This window comes from Falco naumanni, chromosome 8 (genome assembly GCF_017639655.2).
Source record: "Falco naumanni isolate bFalNau1 chromosome 8, bFalNau1.pat, whole genome shotgun sequence".
Classification (NCBI taxonomy): domain Eukaryota; kingdom Metazoa; phylum Chordata; class Aves; order Falconiformes; family Falconidae; genus Falco; species Falco naumanni.
The window spans coordinates 27,943,951-27,962,309 of NC_054061.1; the positions used below are offsets into that span (position 1 = coordinate 27,943,951).

General features: G+C 34.6%; 1 protein-coding gene across 1 annotated transcript in view; it reads left to right on the top strand.

Annotated features, from left to right (window-relative positions):
* Positions 1-18,359, top strand: part of LRP1B (LDL receptor related protein 1B) — a 380,905-nt gene that overhangs the window by 301,852 nt on the left and 60,694 nt on the right. The window contains exons 65-74 of the mRNA XM_040604928.1: positions 5,226-5,332; positions 5,985-6,114; positions 7,194-7,300; positions 8,216-8,348; positions 11,483-11,605; positions 12,131-12,253; positions 12,506-12,643; positions 13,107-13,241; positions 14,274-14,393; positions 16,598-16,839. Of these exons, the coding sequence (XP_040460862.1) occupies positions 5,226-5,332; positions 5,985-6,114; positions 7,194-7,300; positions 8,216-8,348; positions 11,483-11,605; positions 12,131-12,253; positions 12,506-12,643; positions 13,107-13,241; positions 14,274-14,393; positions 16,598-16,839 (1,358 nt within the window). The remainder of the gene's footprint in view (positions 1-5,225; positions 5,333-5,984; positions 6,115-7,193; positions 7,301-8,215; positions 8,349-11,482; positions 11,606-12,130; positions 12,254-12,505; positions 12,644-13,106; positions 13,242-14,273; positions 14,394-16,597; positions 16,840-18,359) is intronic.

The following is an 18,359-nucleotide window of genomic DNA, read 5'->3' on the forward strand; positions in this document are numbered from 1 at the left end:
AGCATTAAATCCTATGTGACTAGATAATCTCTGGAAAAGTTAGAAAAAAATAATTTCTATAAGACATTATTGCTGTTTGCAAAGTAAGTGTCAAGCACCTTATTTGAAATTTGCTATACGTGAAGCGTGATTTATTTATCACCCAGTATTAATTGTTTTCTTCCTTAAATCTTAGACTATCATACTAGAAAGTGATAAAAATAACATTTCATATTATGAGGGAGGAATCATCTATCTGTCCGTTGGGTTTTTTTAAATCGTTATTAAGTTTGCCGTCTCTGTGTTGACATCAATAATTAAGTTATATATTCAGTTCTTGGCTGTTCTCTAGAGCTGCAGATAAAGAAATCTGTAGTTTTAAGGATGGAATTAATGAGTTGAGTGTGCCCAGCCCAGCTGATGGATCAAACTAAAGACTGGAGTGGTAAACTGTAGTTTGCGTTAGGTTGGGTTTTTTTTCATTTTCTTTTGCTTGTCAAGTGCATTCTTCAGTTCTAACTGTTGAATCCCATATTCTGCTGTTTAGATTAAATAAATACAGTAGGCTGACATAGTTGTAAGCTTCAAGATCTCGGAAGCGCTGGGAAAATACATAATGCTGTTCAGTTGTTTGAAATTGATGTATAAAATCCTTTGTAGGCTGTCAAGCCACTTATAGAATACAGTGTAATGAAACAAATATATACAAAATTAGAACTTCAAAAGCATTTGACAGTATATTACATTGTGCATTATAAGTTGTTCATAGCATACATGAATATACAAAGGGCTTGTCAGGCAACTATATGAGAAAATGAGTCGTTTCTCAAGAATGCATTCATTGAATTACAGATGTTCAGCTCAGATATTTACATTTCTCTCTATAGTTTCTTCACGTGCACACACAGCATCCTGGTGAAGTTATCAGAAGTGAAACAAAATATATGTCAAAAAAATATCACATACGGGTGTGAAAAATTAATAGTGTTACAAAGCAAATAGCTGTGCCCATTATGACTTCATTTAACTGTATTTGCCTTACAGTCTATTGGTCTTTATATGTGGACCTTCCCGAATAAGTAAGAGTTATTAGGAAGGTTCTAGGTCCATACTGAGTTAGCACTGAGCAAACTTTGACTCTTTTGACTTAATATCTTTTTGGAGGGGTGTATTTCTTTTCAGAGTTTATTAGGATTTCTAAAAACAAATTAGAGCAAAAGTAGTATTTTCTCTTTCCGGGAACGTCAAAAAATGAAAATTCCATAATAATGACCGTCTTATTTCTGCTGAAAAGGAGGAACTAGTAATCTTTTAATTAATGTAATTAAAGAAAATATAATACACTGTAAACAATGAAGCAAATCAAATGTAATAATGCTGTAGAAAGATATTAATTCAATCAGTTGAAAAATACTGCTGTTGCTAGAGAATCTTCTCAGCGCTGTTTTGTTGCTCCTACAAGTTGTCAAGAAAATAAATTAGTTAATTTTGGTCTGGGATGAGTTTGTATCCCAGTCAGAATGAGAATTAGCAATTATTTAACGTTTAAGTGAAAATGTAAACCAGCATATTGGAAGACACTGAGCTACAGTGTCTTATAATGTGATAACCTCATGAGTAAATTTTGAGTGGGCAGTGTGGTAAATTCACATTGTTTACATTGCTGAAGGCTCAGCTGGCTTGGTGCAAGTCAGACAGTGGCTAGTGTCAGTTTGCTATAGAGCATCTAGGTGTCAATGCTGGCCAAAGGCAACTGTGCTACTTTAGGATGGTAAAATGATGTATACCAAAGGTTTCTCCTTTAATGTATACCTATCAGTTTTGTGCCTGGGTTAACAAAGAACAAGTGTCTTCGTTTTGGTGAAATACAGTGCTAAGTTCTTGAAAATAAGTAAAGGAAATCTACATTTAATGCCACATTAAATATATGAAAATACCGCACCTGTGACCACTCTTAATTATCTTACGTTTACAAATGTTCATTCTGCAGGATGGTCTGCGTTACTGTTTTTAGCAGTATTGTAATGGAGAATTATAAGGAAGGGTGGTTTTGTTTCTGCCTCCTCTACCATATTGTCATGTGTACTGGTTTGGGCTGGGATAGATTTAATTTTCTTCATAGTAGCTCCTATGGTGCAGTGTTTTGGGTTTGTGACCAAAACACAGTTGGGGTATCCCGTACTTTTTCTACATGCAAGTTCTATCTTTCCCATTATACAATTAGTTTCTCTAACAGATGTTACAAGACCTAGAATTCTCACTAGGGGCAAACAAACATGTCCTGTACAAACACAGGTAAAACATACACTGTACTTTAAACTTCATGTCCTATTTTAAGAAAGAAAGGGTCCCCGTTCCGTCCCATCATTCCCCCTCCCCCTCCGACTTACATATTAGTACATTAGCCTCCTTAAAAATCCTTTCCATTCATTACTTATTGCAATATCTATGCTATTAAATGCAAAATGGAACCCCAAATGTGGAATAATTATAACTGTTTCTCAGGGGATCCTTTTCTTGTTACCCTCTGTTGGCTCTACAGATTATTTTCAGACTTCAAAATGTGAAAGAGGTAGATCATCTTATGTGCTGTGTTTCAAATGAAACTATTTCTAATAATTCAAAAATGCCTTTCTCAGGAAGGAGTTTCAGTGTTCTTGTAAAGCAAAAGCTGAAAGATGCTGTCTTTCACTGGTTGCACAGAAGTCTATTAATACTTACTCCTTTCACTAACAGTCTGAGCACTGATGGGAAAGTACTCTGCGATGTTCATATGTAAATCACAGAGATGTATTCCAGCAGCCAAAGAAATATTTCTTGCAAACAGAGAATTGAGAAGTTAGCTCATTGTGTACATTTTCCAGAATCAAATCTCTGTTTATAAATAATTCATGACCAGTATAGAAAATGTATTTGCTTATATTTTGCAAATCAATATAGAAACATGACAAATGCTTATTTGCATGTGAATTGCTTTTTCCACAAATTATTTCCTTTACATAATTTATCATACCCTGAACTTCCTTCTCCTGGCCCACTGACAACAAAAAGAATCAAATGTCAGTGATTTGCTAAGGTTTATACCATAAGCTTTTGCTTTGAAAAAAAAAAATTGAAGTAATACGTGTATAATCTAAGCAGCCATATAAATGCTAACCTTTGATTTGCCTAAATAAAACATTGTTGGAGAACTGATGCAATTGCTGTAGATCTGATTTTACAATGACTTTCCTACCACTTCAAAATGAAAAGTTATGCCTACCTGAAAACTGAAATTTCCCTTAAAATATTTCAAACAGGGTCATTTGGCTTTTTTTATGAAATGCAGGGGGAAAAAAAGTAGCTGAAAGGTTCATTAAAACTATTTATTTCTTGAAACAGTTCTTGATTTTTAGAAATAAAAAAAAAAAAAAACCCCAAAAAAAAAAAACCCTAAGTTTAACTTTACCTTTAGATCTACACAACTCATGTCTAGCGTATTCTCATGCTGGTATTACCAAATTCTTCTCAGTTGGAAGCTTCTCACTTTGTGTTTTCTTTCCTTGATCATTATGGTGTTTTTCAAGAGCATTCATGCTTCCACCTGCCATAACTAGCTAAAGGACGCTTTAGGCTTCCACCTGCCATAACTAGCTAAAGGACGCTTTAGGCTTCCACCTGCCATAACTAGCTAAAGGACGCTTTAGCCTTACCCAGTCCGTTACTGCCCATTGCTGCTGTTCGCTCTCAGATTCTCCTTTCTTTTTTACCCTTCCTCCATTGATTTAGTTACTGTCATTTACCATTTGCCTGAAGTTTTTTCACATCTCTCTGTTGGAAAGGTCTTACTAATTAATCCTTATTCTTGATTTTTGCATTATTTAGATAATGCAGTGTTTACTGTGATGGAAATAATCCCACAAATAATCCTTATTTGCTTTTCCAGCCCTGCTTTCCCAAAGCTCTCAGAGTGGCAAAGTCCAAATTGCATGTAAAGACTTGCTTAAATTCTCCACCATCCCCACTGTTTTTCTACCTTTATTTAATCTAATGGCCTGGAGTCCAGAGATTAACTTCATTTTTTTCCAATGTCTTTTGTAATGGTCCTCCTTTTCAGGAGGAAAGCACACAATATTCTGCGAGGGGAACCTTCCACACTGCTCCCCTTGCCAGTGTTTCCGTGTCAGCAGCAGCAAAAATGCAAAGCTGTGCAGCCAGCCTCACCTGCTCGGGGTTACTCCATCACTCCATGCAGCCTGCTTCTGTGTTTGCTTTGCCTGTACCTTGAATTAATACTGTGCCTTCTCTTCCCCTTTATTGTGTACACCTTTTATAATGACGTCAGACTTCCCTGTGTTTTGTTTCTTCCCAGGGAGCAGAACAACCCGTTTATCATAAAATATCCTACTTCTCTTTCAACCTTTCCTGTCTTCTATCCATCTCTAAGCTCCTTAGATTCTTTATCTAACATCTTCCTTTGGTTTCCCTAAAATTACTTGAAAATTCCATCATTATCCTTACTTTTTTTTTTCTTTTTCTGTTTTTTCTTTTTTTCTTTTTTCTTTTTTTTTTAACAAATTGGCAGTAGTGTTTGGGTTTTTTTGAAAGACTACTGTCCAGTGACTTTTGCAACTTACTGTATTCTTATTCTGTTAAAACTCTGTAATGATTTCATCAGTTTTTAAGTCAGTGGATTATTCATTCCATAATTCATTCCATTCAATCCAAGAAAGTGGATTTTACTTGAAGCCTCAAACTGTACCTTTTTAGGCATTCCATATACCATTTCCATACTTTTCCCTTGAATGCTTACCCCAGGGGAAGCTGACTCTTGGCACACACACGTATGTTAAACGATATTTGATAAATGGTGTGTTACTGTGTGGTGGAAAGACAAAGATCTGGATAATTCTAATTATACTGGATTTTAACAGGTGTAAAATGAGTTTCTAATCTGTGATGCATCTCTCACAAAACCTGTAGTAACATACATGCGTTGAAATAAGTAATACTCACATGGTCAGCATCGCATAATTTTTCAAATAGATTTGATAGAACTTGAAAGTATTTTCATTACTATGTTACTATATGTAAATGAAATTTAGTTATAATAAGTTATGAAACAAAACCCTGCAGGGAGGAAATCCTTATAGTTTGCACATTAGTGGTTTTGACTGTTGTAGTCATTGATTGCTTGGTGGGGCTTATGTATAAAATATTTTGTTGAAATTCTAATAAACCTAGGGTTGCTATTTTTCTTTATTCAGAGCCTCAAACGTGCACTTTGAAAGACTTTCTTTGCGCAAATGGAGACTGTGTTTCAGCAAGATTCTGGTGTGATGGAGACTATGACTGTGCAGATGGCTCAGATGAGGTAGGCTTCTTCCAGGAAAAAAATACTCTTTAGAAAATTAGTAGTTTTCTTCGTTGGATAATGGATTCCCATATATGAATATTTCAAAAATGAGAATTCTACACGAGTCCGTATATACAAATGTCTTTACTAAATTAAAACTAAATGTATTTAAATAGTTGTCCTGATAATAAAACATGCAAATAAATTCAAGTTGTGTTTAACAACACTCTACAGTATTGCTTTTGTTCCAGCAATGTCCTGGACCTCTTTCCATCCTGGAAATATTTTGTGTCCTGGTTGGGAAACCACTCTTTCTACACACAGCAGTGGTTTGATTTGACTTGTGGGGGTTTTTTTGAGAAAACAATGCACACTTTGTTGTGTAGCAGAAGTTCATGGTATAATGCTTTGCTGGGTTTCTGATCTTTCATGTCCCTTTTGTCCCTTGTCCTTTCCCATCACTGTGGGACCTCAGCTGCTTCCCACCTACTCAGAGGTTGAAGCCACCTTTCATAAATCATATCTACAAATATATTTTATCTCAAAAGACTTTACTGTATATCATGGTATGAAGTATAGGCTGTAATTTCTGTGATTAGCTGTATATTTCCCAGTGTTTATATTAAACTCTGAATCTCGTATATACTTTTTTTTTTTTTAATTGTATCAGAGGTATTGTGAAACAGGCTGTTCAAGAGATCAGTTCCAGTGTTCCAATGGTCAGTGCATATCGGCAAAATGGAAATGTGATGGTCATGAAGACTGCAAACTTGGGGATGACGAGAAAAATTGTGAACCAGGTATTGTTTTAAATAATGCTGAGAAATAAAGTGAAGCAAGTAATAAATCAGAATGAAACGAGAAGAAAATAAATCAAAAAATCAAGATTGCTTGGTCACTAGGAGTAGCAAGGAGTGTGAAGAAATCTGAAATACTTTTATCTTTAGAATGTCTATCATTTTGTGTTCCTACTCGTGCTTTGAAAACCTTACTTATGTACAGCTATGCAATATGAAGCTTGTTGGGGGAATGGCATTTAATTATATTGAAATTTAATTTGATAATGTATACTCGATGTATAAACTTCTGCTCTGAAAACAGCAGTAATTCTTGGCATGTTACTAAAGTATCTCTGGGGACTTTTTTGCTTCGTGGTTCTCATTCAAAATTTACTACTCTTTATGCAAAGGTTTTCTCTAGCAAGTTATTATTTTTGTTGTTATTGTTTTATTTCCTTTTTATATCCTTGGAAAATGCAGTTGTTTATTTTTGCAGGAATTTTCCTAAATTTTTGTAAGCTTCATCTTGGTGGGTGCAACTCAGAAGCCTGTGACAAAACTCCCCTGATTTACAATGCAACAAAAATATCTGCCTATATTTTACATAAAACTGATTAGTTTGTATTTATTTTAATTGTAATGATCTATACTTTCTAAAACCATATAAACCATATTTCTTCTAAATTTATATTTAAATTTATATTTAAATTTATATAAATTTATATTTATATATATATAATTTTAAGCATTTACATTACTTAAGGTGAACTCTAAGCCCATTTTAAAGAATACAGTTTTTTTAGTATACTTCTTCTATGAATGTGTGTGTGTGCAGTTACCATTGTTACCAAGCATCAGGAAAACACAAAAAGAAATTTCTCAGTGCTAAAACACAAATATCCTTTCACTATCATTATACAACTTACTTAGGATGCAACAATTCAGTTTTGTCAATTATTTCATTGTAGCTTACAAACGTTTGGAAAAACTTTGATGAGCTAAAAATACATCTGCTTACTGTGTCGACCAGATGAAAATTTTAAAGCAGCTTATTTAGAAATTGTCTTTTTCTTATTGCTAAAACATGTGTTTGTAACCAGCATCTCCAACCTGCTCTTCAAGTGAGTACGTGTGTGCAAGCGGAGGCTGTATTTCGGCATCTTTGAAATGTAATGGAGACTATGACTGTGCTGATGGATCTGATGAGGTAGATGACAAATTTCTGTTGATCACACCCCTCCACCCACCACCCCCACCCTCCCACCACTGTCTGACATGAAATTTGTTAACAGTTCTAGATCTGAAGATAAATACAAGGGCCAATGGGGGTTTTTTTGCATTCATTGAACTCTGTCAGATAACTTAGCCCCATGATTTTGGTTCCCTGGTAGTTACACTGCATTGTGTTTGTTTGCTCTGAGGACACCTTTTGGAGTAGACAAATTTGTTTCCCCCAAGTCAAAACATGAGCATGGTTCTGGGTGAGTTTGCTTCAAGGGACTGCTCCGTACTCACAGCGTGGACTGGTTTGTGTCACGTTTGGCTCCCTCTGTCCTCTAGATTAATTGAACACAATCCTAACAGGCACCTCAGCCTCCATGGGCCTTCTTGCCATGCTCTTTCTACGTGTTGCACTGTTGATATTTTCTAACAAAAATTACTACCTGCATGAACAATTTGAAGAAAAAAAGACCAAAAAGAGTTGTTACTTCTCAGAGCCATAAAGGTGCTAGTTACGAGTATGAAGGGTGCCTGAACCGAATGCTACACATCCTCATCAATGTGGTTATGAGCCAGTTCACTCTAACTGGTCTCATGTCTAGGGTCATTCCTTGTAGGGTTGTTGGCTTCACAAATGTAAATGTAGCCATTGTTTCCATTGCTAATACTGAGCAACATAAAGTAATAATATCAGAACTATCAGAACTTATATAATGTGTGGTTGCAATTTCACTTGGACTTCAATAACTATTTAAATTGCACAGTGTGTCATCAGGGACAACTTTATTGTATTAAATCCATAGGACAATGAAAAACAGTGTTGGCAAATTTTATTAGGTTTGTCTTTAGTATGTTGTTGCTCTCATTCATTAATACTTAGTTCATTTCTGTATTCATACAGATAGATTGTGTAACAGAATGTAAAGACCACCAGTTTCGATGCAAAAATAAAGCCTACTGTATCCCTGTCAGATGGCTTTGTGATGGGATCCATGACTGTGTGGATGGCAGTGATGAAGAAAACTGTGACCAAGGTGAGAAACACTTTTTTAAAAAGTCTTACTTTTTTAAATTATTATTTTATTTATTTTATTTAGTAATACAGGTTGTAAGTTAGTGGTACCCTGGCCATTCTCAGTGATAAAATGAAAGCTCTGTGACCTTCTTCAACAAAGACAGTATAGCAGCTTCACAAGCAATTTACAAGAGGAAACAAAACTTACATTTTTTATGACTCCCGGCTTGTTGTTCCTTTGCATTTCCTTCCTCAAGGACCAAAAGGTTGTGTTATTACTGGAAGCATTCTGTCTCATCAGGGAAATCTGTAATAAGTCCAGTTAATTTACAGTTTTATAGGCAACAATAAATTAAAAACCCATGCAATATAATGAAAAATTGCTAAATAAGTAATCCTAAGACCCCAGTTTTTTATTTTCTTCTGTGGAGATGAAATGTTGCAGCTAACCAGAACCCATAAAACCACATTTTGAATTCTCAGTCTCCTTAGAGAAAAGAAATACGCACATAAGTTGATTCACATGAAGCTAAACACTATGCTCAGACTGTCATGCTCATGATTAACCTTCCAAATAGGTTTCTGTGAACTACATCTGTTAAACTAATTCTCATGGTTGCTGATGATATTTTTTTTAACTGAACCTTCCTTCAGCTACCAGGCAGTAGCAGTGTAACTCTGCCCAAAATTCTTGGTAAGTGTAGTAAATCATTAATTGTTGCAAATGCAGAAATTCTTATTCAAATTATAGAATTCTTCTCAAAAGCAAAACTTTACTCAGCATTTTGTCAGCTTCTTAATTTTTCCAGATTTTCCTTCTTTTCTTTTCTTCAAAGTGAGTAGTTCTGTGATCTACAGTCACATAATGTGTGTAACTTCAAAAGCATAATGCAGCACAATAATAAGTAATAATAATCAGGGATGAAGCAAGAGTAAAATAGTCTTCCCTTATTTTGTTGAAAGTCTATTAAGCAACACCACTAAAAAAAATAAGTTATATGGGATGATTAAACTTGAATGAGAGACCAGAAAATGAAGAAAAGGGGAAGAATGTTCCAAAGATGTGTAGATGCAAAGAGAAAAACATCCCATTTGGAAGTGTTGAAGTGAATTCTAAGAAGACTAAGATAACAAAGTTTTAAAAAACTTCTAGTCCATTTTAAAACTGCTTTTAAAATATCTGGACTTTATCTCTTTAAAAAGCAATGAAGTGTAAGTAAATAGCAACACGCTTCTTTTCTCTGAAGCCCACATTATTCTTTGGCTAGCATAATGGACCTTCTGTGAACTGCAAATTGCTTATAATGCAATAAGAAGCCTTTTGCCTAGTTGGTTATTGCTGCATTACTTTGTATTTATGTCACAATTATGATTTCTGTTATAGAAATCTATCCTATAAAGGAATTATGACAGGCAGAGCAATCATATGAAACAAATGCCAGTTTATCTCACTGATAACTAATTTTTTCCTCTTTGGAAATGCAGCAGACGCGAATGGAGTTTTATTCTACAGCATTCTAAAACAATCTCCGTAATATTTATTTGTAGCCCACTGTGCATATTTATAAATATAGTACCTTTCAATCTTACTATACAACTAGAATTATGGTTATACTGTGATTACGCACACAATTATTTATATTCATGTCTTTCATCATGAATCATACTTGAATTTTATATATTTTTTCCTTGGATAATATTAAAAAATATTTCTGTTAATGTTTGTAAATTATATTTGCAAAAGGCAGTGAATTGTATTTGGTAACATGGTGTGAGAGTTCCCAACATCCTCTTACATGGGTATTTCATGCAAATTAATTTCCTAAAAAAAAAATTAAACCATTCTGAACCCTTTAGAGCAAAAGAAAGATTTCTGTTGATTTTAATGGGCTGTGAACAGGGCACTGGATGAATAAGTAAAAAGCCGCTGGAGCTTAATCTAACTATATAGGGTAGGTATAATGCATTGAGGTAAGCCACAGTGAGAGTTTTGGTGTTACCGTATAGTGTTTCATTGGTTCCTCCTCTGCAGGTACACAGCTTTATTTCTTTTATACTCTGCTCCTCTCAGGAAACTGACAATCCAGTTACCATAAAAAAATGTGACATAGAAAATTGATTTCAAGAAGTTTCCATAACTTCATTGATTGCTAGGGGTAAAATTTAGTCATAATTTTGAAACAAAAATTTACTGCTACACATTATAAACTAGTTCAAGTTGGATTTAGTTTTAGTAAGCTTGAGCATTCCAGCTTAAAAAAAAAAATATCTCACCCTCTGTTCCATTTTGTTAGATGATTCAGAGTTCAATCAATACTGAAGTTACATGGAAGAATTTCTTCTTGCTCCATTCTGTGTTCAGTAAATATCCTAATGAGAAATTTCAGAAGTTATAAAGAGGAAGAGACTGTTGGAGGTCACCTAGTCTTATCCACTTTGTGCCTGCATGATTAGATCTTCCCCGATTACAGAGTTTATACTTGATGGGGCTGTTACAAGCCTGGGCAAGCTTGTTACTTCTCAGGAGAAGACAAAGGTGCTGCTTCGTGGCTAAGGACTGCAATCACTTTGTCTCTTCTGAACACGACACGTGGCTCAGAGGGTGGGGGTAGGAATAGGCAAGGAATCAGACATTCATGTGAAACAAACCAGCACTGAAGTGGCCTTTCACAAATTTGCCCGTATTTCTGTGTTCTGGTTTGTACCATTCTCTGACGCACAGATGTACTGATGCACCCGGCCAGGTCTGCTCTGAAAGGGGCATCACCGAAGGCAGTTACGGACAGGAATAGCGCAGGCATCCCCTGGCTAAATGCAAGGGCAGCGTGCCTAGCTGGTGGGCTGGCAGCGTCGGTCTAATAACTGCCCTTTCTAGACAGGGCAAAGAGGTAATTCCTAGCTAACAGTCATGAGAAGAATGTGAAAAAAGTGCGTGGTCGAGGAATAGATTGTTAAATGAGTATTTCTCTCTGCCTCTCCAACCCTTTTATTTGGGATCTGTTCATTTAGTTACGGTACATGTGTCGTTCTCTGCAGGTAGTGAGTGATAAGCTGTTGTCCTGGTTTTATCAAGAATTTCTGTTCTTTCTTTTGTCTTTCTGTTTTTCTGTTGTTGGTTGTTTTTTTTTTCCTGTCATCTTTTCAACGTCCCAGGGGGAAATATATGTAGAGCTGATGAATTCTTGTGCAACAATTCCCTCTGCAAACTACATTTTTGGGTTTGTGATGGCGAGGATGACTGTGGAGATAACTCCGATGAAGTTGCTGAAATGTGTGGTATGGCATTACATTTTTCAGTGCTTTTCATGTAGTAAAGCAAGAAATTGCATGTAACATACATAAATATATAAGGACATATGCATCTAAGTTTTCTTTATTGTACTTTTAGAACAGTAGCTTCACATGTGGGATACAGCTTTCTGTTCATGGTATTCATGTAATTTCAGATAAGATTTTAATCTTTTTGTAGGAAATGCACAGATGGGAAAAAAATTACTTCTACATTGAAATATTGGTCACCTTACTTCCTTTGTTATTTTTCTGTCATGTTTACTGATTCTCAAAAAGAAGCATAATTACCCTTATCACATAAAATAATTTCATTCCCTAAATGAAGAACGTATATCCTAAACACTGTTGAAGTGTTATTCCATTAGGTACCAGAAGTTAAAATCAAGTACCATTCATATGCCAAGTACAGCTGTGTTCCTATGCCTGCTTATTGATTTAATAATGAGACATTAAAGAAGGTTCAAGAATACTAGCTGGGTAATAGCTGGTTCCTTTTTTTTTAATATACAGTAAAATTTCCATGCCCTCCAACCAGACCGTACAGATGTAGAAACAACAGGGTTTGTCTACGACTTGAGCAGATTTGCAATGATGTTGATGACTGTGGTGATAACTCGGATGAAGATCACTGTGGTAGGTGGTATTACCTTTCAAGGTATTCAGATCAAAGAAAACAACTTGAAGGCAAGCTTTGTTACAGAGATCTGCTTGTCCTTCAGTAAAGCTTAACTGGAGGTTAGTAGATCAGAATTCGAAAGAAATTAAGCCTGAAATAATTTTCAGTTGCTTAAGTGTTTCATGGTGATTCCCATTTGTGTGTGTCTAAAATAATCTAAGATTCATAAATACTGATTTATTTTTCTCTTATTAATTTACAATATATAGATAAAATGACATATAAAGCAAGACCGTGTAAAAAAGATGAGTTTGCTTGTAATGATAAGAAATGTATTCCAATGGAGCTGCAGTGCGATTGGTTTGATGACTGTGGAGATGGTTCAGATGAGCAAGACTGCAAAATAAGTGAGTTTGGCTGACAAGATATGTTTTTGTGACTGTAGTAGAAAAGAAATAATTAACAGAAATTTTCATCCATGCAAAACCTACTCAACAACACAGAAAATTAAATTTAAAGCTTTTTTTTTTTAGTTATAAAAGAGGTAATTCTATACAAATTTTATAGCAATTCAGGTTGTAGTGGTTTTTAGAGTAGTTCTTGAGGTTTTGAAGTATTTTGTTTGATGTTTACAACAAGATAAATTTTAGTATTAGATTCTTGATGTGAAATAAATTATCTCAATTAAATGCTGTCAATTTATATGCATATGTAGGTAAATAATGTAATGTCATGCATTTGTTTAAAATTTACCTGATACTTTTTTAACAGAAAGATAAATTTGTTATTTGTTTTTGTTATTTAAGATCTCATTTTTAACAGTTTAAACACATATATCAGCGGGTTTTTAGACATTTTGTTTATGTTTAGGTGTCGCTGAATATACATGTGAAGGCAATGTGAATCCTTGCGGAGATGATGCATACTGTGGTCAAACAAAAACATCCCTATTGTGTCAGTGTAAACCTGGGTTTCAGAGAAACAGGAAGAATAGGCAATGTGAAGGTACAGATCTTTTCCATCATCCCTCACTGTAGAGTATTAAAAGTCAACTGCACAGTCAACTTTCTATGCTAGAGAAGGAGATACGTATCACATTCTTTTTTTCAGCAAGTAAAAACTTTTTCATAGCTATGGATTAAGAAATCAGGAAAAGAAACTTAAAGGATTTACTAGATGTAGGCTTATGCATTTTATGTGGAAACAGTATCAAAGATTAAGATTGTTTGTGAATGTCAAAAGTTTCAGGTCAGACCACTAAATGATTTAATAATTTGCGGGATAAGTTGGTGATTTAAGGTCTGTTATATTATTTAAGTGAGCAGTTGGGACTGGTATTAAAGTTGGTATACGAGAATATTTTGAGATGATTGAAATAATGAAGATGTGTGAAACAGAACCGAAATGAAAACAAACAGATTTAAAGTGAAATTTCTTAGAAAATGTAGTCTTAATATATATGATGCCACACTGGTCAGGAAAAAAGGCATAGTTGTTACAATGAAAAAGTTGATCAGAAAGATAAGATGAATGTACCTTCCCAAAGAAAAGGTTGTGAATTAATTTTCTTACTGATGAGCAGTAACTTAAAGAAAAAGTGGGAGATCACTTCAGTGGGATTATCAAAGTGAAATACATACTTGCATACAAAAACTTCATTGTTTGTCTTTTAAGAAAAATTATACACAGGGGCTTTTCCATCAAGGGATAATCACATAATTTTGACTGTACCAGAAGCAGATATGTTGAAGATAATTGTAACAGACATTTTCATTCTCAAAGTTGATTTCAAGCTCTAATGATAATAGATTAATATAGGAAGGGTGGAGAAATAATACAAGAAAATCTTTCTGAGATATGTTGGTTGCAGCAGAAATAACATTAGTGATGATTGCAGAAGACTTCTTTTACTGTTGCAAGATAACACCAATGTTTGAGTTCCTTTTGTTCATCTGCTTTGTTCCATGATTTTCCAAACATCTTAAATAATAGTGTATTAAGCTATAAGTGTATAAATTACAATTATTTTCCTTGTAGATATCAACGAGTGTATGGTATTTGGCGCCTGCTCCCAACACTGCAACAATATTAAGGGGTCATATAAATGTGCATGTGAGAAAAACTATAAGGAGAGGAATAACAGCTGCATAGCAAAAGGTAAGGCTATACAAATCAAAATCGAGAGTAGTAAATAATTTGTTATGTACGTGGTTGGTAACACTAATGTGTTGCATATACAGTTTGGTTTTACATTAGTATTTCTTGCATAGTGCACAGAAATAATTCTCAAAACCACTCAGATTTTTACCTGTCATTGTGGTAAGCAGTATATTCTTATCGCTTCCATGTAAATGTACATACTTAATATGAAAGTCTATTTCCAACTTCAGCTTTCTCTATTTACAAAAATATATACACAAATAAGAAAAAAAGAGGTTATATAATAGCAAGCTTGTAAGTATTCTGGTGAAGATTTAGAAGCTGGAGAGAAGAATCATTTTTTTCATAGAAACATGTTTTAGGACTTTAGGAATAAAATAGTATTTGGAGTTACCATGTTTTGCTTTGTCTTCTTGAGAAATCTTATAGAAGTCATTTAAGTCGACTTTTTCTAAGTACAGTCACCTAAGAATGTAATCCTATAAATCAGCTGCCTAGTTCATGGTCCAGTGAACGTAAAGAAATGTACACACATCGATGCTATTTCTGTCTTTCATAAGGCATTGCACAAAATGGAAGTAAAACTGAGTATGTAGCTTTTAAATCATTTTAGAAACGGAACAAGCAATAACCCAGCTGCCTGAGTAAAGTTAACATAACATTTATGGATCTCTACCTGAATAACTGAAAGTATGGTCATACCATTTCACCTGCAATTTAGTGAAATTTTGGTGTGAATTTGACTTGCATCTCCACTTGGAGTCTTCACTGCCGAATGAGTGTCGTAGTTTCAAGGTGCAGCCCCGTACACATCTCTGTGGTGCACAGCTATCAGCTGTACCTGATTGGGACCTCATGGCCAGTAACCACATGTTGTGGCCATACATCTAGAACCTTAACAGCTGGTATAATGTTAATTCCAGTCCTTCCTTCTTTGTAGCACACTCGTTAGTAATGTAGGTTCACCATGCTGGGTAGTTAGATAGTGATGGTCAGATTTTTTACATGCTCTGTTCATGTTTTCGTGAAGCAAACTTACCATGGGAAGATTCTACTAATGAATCATTGGTAGTTTCCTCTATACGTAACGTGGACTCTGTCAGGGTTTAGCATCATTGCCTATCACTGAAGGAGCAGTCAAATTATAACATGGGAACAAACAAGGTTACTAGTTGGGGGTGGTGGCTTGTTATTGTAGAAGCACAGACATTATTCTGAGGGCTTATAATTTAAAACTCTGGGAATCATTATCCTACCTCTGAATTCTTCACAAGCTTCGTTTCTATTGTAATACAGTTATGTGTACGTCTTTCCCACATTGATACTTACTTTAATGGAAATCCTTTTTCTTCTTGTACGTAGCAGGAGCAAGGGAACATTTTTTTGTTGTTGTTGTATTTCATACTGACAAGGAGGAAATGTGTTGGACAGACATTATTATAAGTTGAGTCTCAGTGGATAAATGTGATACAAATTGGAAAACTAAAAAATTGCAAATACATTCTAATATATCCAGCAGATTTCAAACTTTCTCAAAATTTAATGAATAGATACCAGAGAGCATTTTCTTGTGAATAACGTACTTTGCAACATATGATAACTAGCTATTCGTAAATACCTCTCATCCACAGGTACCTATAAATGTTCACTATCAGAAATGAGGAGATAGAAGACACAGCTGCACATATTCTGTAGCAGCTTTGGTCCAGTTTGCTCGTGTTGCAATCCATTTCAAAACTTTGCTTCCTTCACTAAAGATAGGATGTTTCCATTTCTAATTTCCAATTGAGCAGTTTAAAATAATTCTTATTGTCAACTTTGTGTTCCTTTAATATATACATTTATGATCATCTAGATACAACGTCCATATAAAAAAAGATGTAGCGATTCATATGGGCTTAATACATAATATCCCCTAATTTTTTTTATGTTTAAAGTGTTCAAATTCTTATATTACATACTCCTTAAAATATAGTTTTAGGTGTCACAGTGTGAGCTTCGACTCATTGAAACAATATACTGGTGTCAGAGTATGAAGAGTTGCATTTACTACCCAGTATGTGTGAGTGTTTTTGCAGTCAGAAAGTAATTTTAACATAGGAATTTACCAGATAAACACCAAGAAGCTACTTGAGTGAAAAGCACTGATTTTGCATTAGTTGACATTTACCTTATTTTTGTTTCATTATAATAATCCCTAGGCTCTGAAGATCAAGTTCTCTATGTTGCTAATGACACTGACATCCTGGGTTTTGCATATCCATTCAACTACAGTGATGTTCATCAGCAAATATCACATATTGAACATAATTCAAGGATAACTGGAATGGATGCATATTTTCAAGGGGACATGATTGTTTGGAGTACTCAATTTAATCCAGGAGGGATTTTCTACAGAAAACTTCACGATAAAGAGAGAAGGCAAAGTAACAGTGGCTTAATAGTAAGTGATCAAAATCAAAGATTACATGATGCAAATTTATTTTGATATACCTTTCTGTTCTGATTATCTATAATAACATGTGCTGATTTAATAAATTAAGATGTCTATGTGAGAATGATTTTATTCAAGTTGTATATATGTCTACTAATGCCTTTCCATTCAAGACTGACAGATGTGGTCACACAACTGTAGTACTTTAAAGTTTTCCACAGGGAAATAACCAGTGTGTTACAATCTTTCCAAGCTTCTATAGCATCAAGATTTTGTATTTTAAGGGAGACAAGACAGAATATAATAGACCTATATATGCAACATGTGGTTTAAAGAAAAGCGTGAATTTCAAATCCTTGGAAGGCAGAACATGTATATAGGTCAAAGACAAGCTTCATTTCTATAGTGACCATATAAACCATAATATCGGTAAAGCTATGACAAATATTTAAAAGTCAGAACAATAAACATTTATATGTTGAACTGAATATAATTTGCATATCCAAAATCTTCTTTTGAATAAGCATAAATGTAATTTTGCACTTCACAGCAGAAAAGTGGATTTTTATAACCTAGGGTAATTTAAAGTGGGATTTACCTGAAAATAAAATAAATGCTGATTGATACTCATTTTGCCTAATATATTTCTACAACATTCTCAAGGAAGTGTTAGTGCTGAATTGAAGATAAATATGTGATCCTTACATTGGTGTTTCTATAATGCCGTAAATTTAGAAGTTAGTTATTTATTTTACTTTTTATTAAATGTGATGGCAAAGGAGTATTTCTAATTTTTTCTTGGGCAGTAATAAATCAGCTTAGAAAAAACATCTGTGTGGCTGTTTCCTTAAATGTAGGAGAGGTGACAGTGATGACTGTATGTTCACATGAATGTAGGAATCACCAGCAGTGGTAACAGTAGGCTAATCTCTCAGGTATCATTCAGTTCTTACACCAAATCTGAAATCACTTCTCAGTACCTTTTATTCAAGGATATCTCCTTTGCAAATGAACGACATTCCTGACTTTTGATGCCAGCAGGGCAAAAATCCTGGGGATGCAGACAGCAATGGGCACTGACGATACCTGGTGTCTGTGATGGCATATATATGGACAGAGTGGTTAAAAACCCACGTTTCCACCTGCCCAGAAAAACAGGGGTCTAGATTTTGGTGACAGAAAGTGTATGTAAAATAGATCTAAAGCAGAAGATTATTCCTAGCATTTCTAGTAGGTCAGGTGTGCCATTTGTGTTTTGGGAAAAGATGTTTGGATAACCTCTGTACTGAAGATATGGAGTAATTCTACTGTGATGTGTTTTTCTCATTTAAATGTTGCAGATACCTGTACCTAAGAAATCCTGACAGACATATCTCTGTATGGAGTTCATTATTAGAAAAGAACTTGTAAAATCTTGTGAAATTAAAGTTTTTGAGGGGTTGTTGTTGCTTATTTTATTTCTTCTTGGTTAATATGCAGGTGTCTTTTGCAAGGATAAGGGTAGTCTGCTGACCAACAGCCTCTCTAAT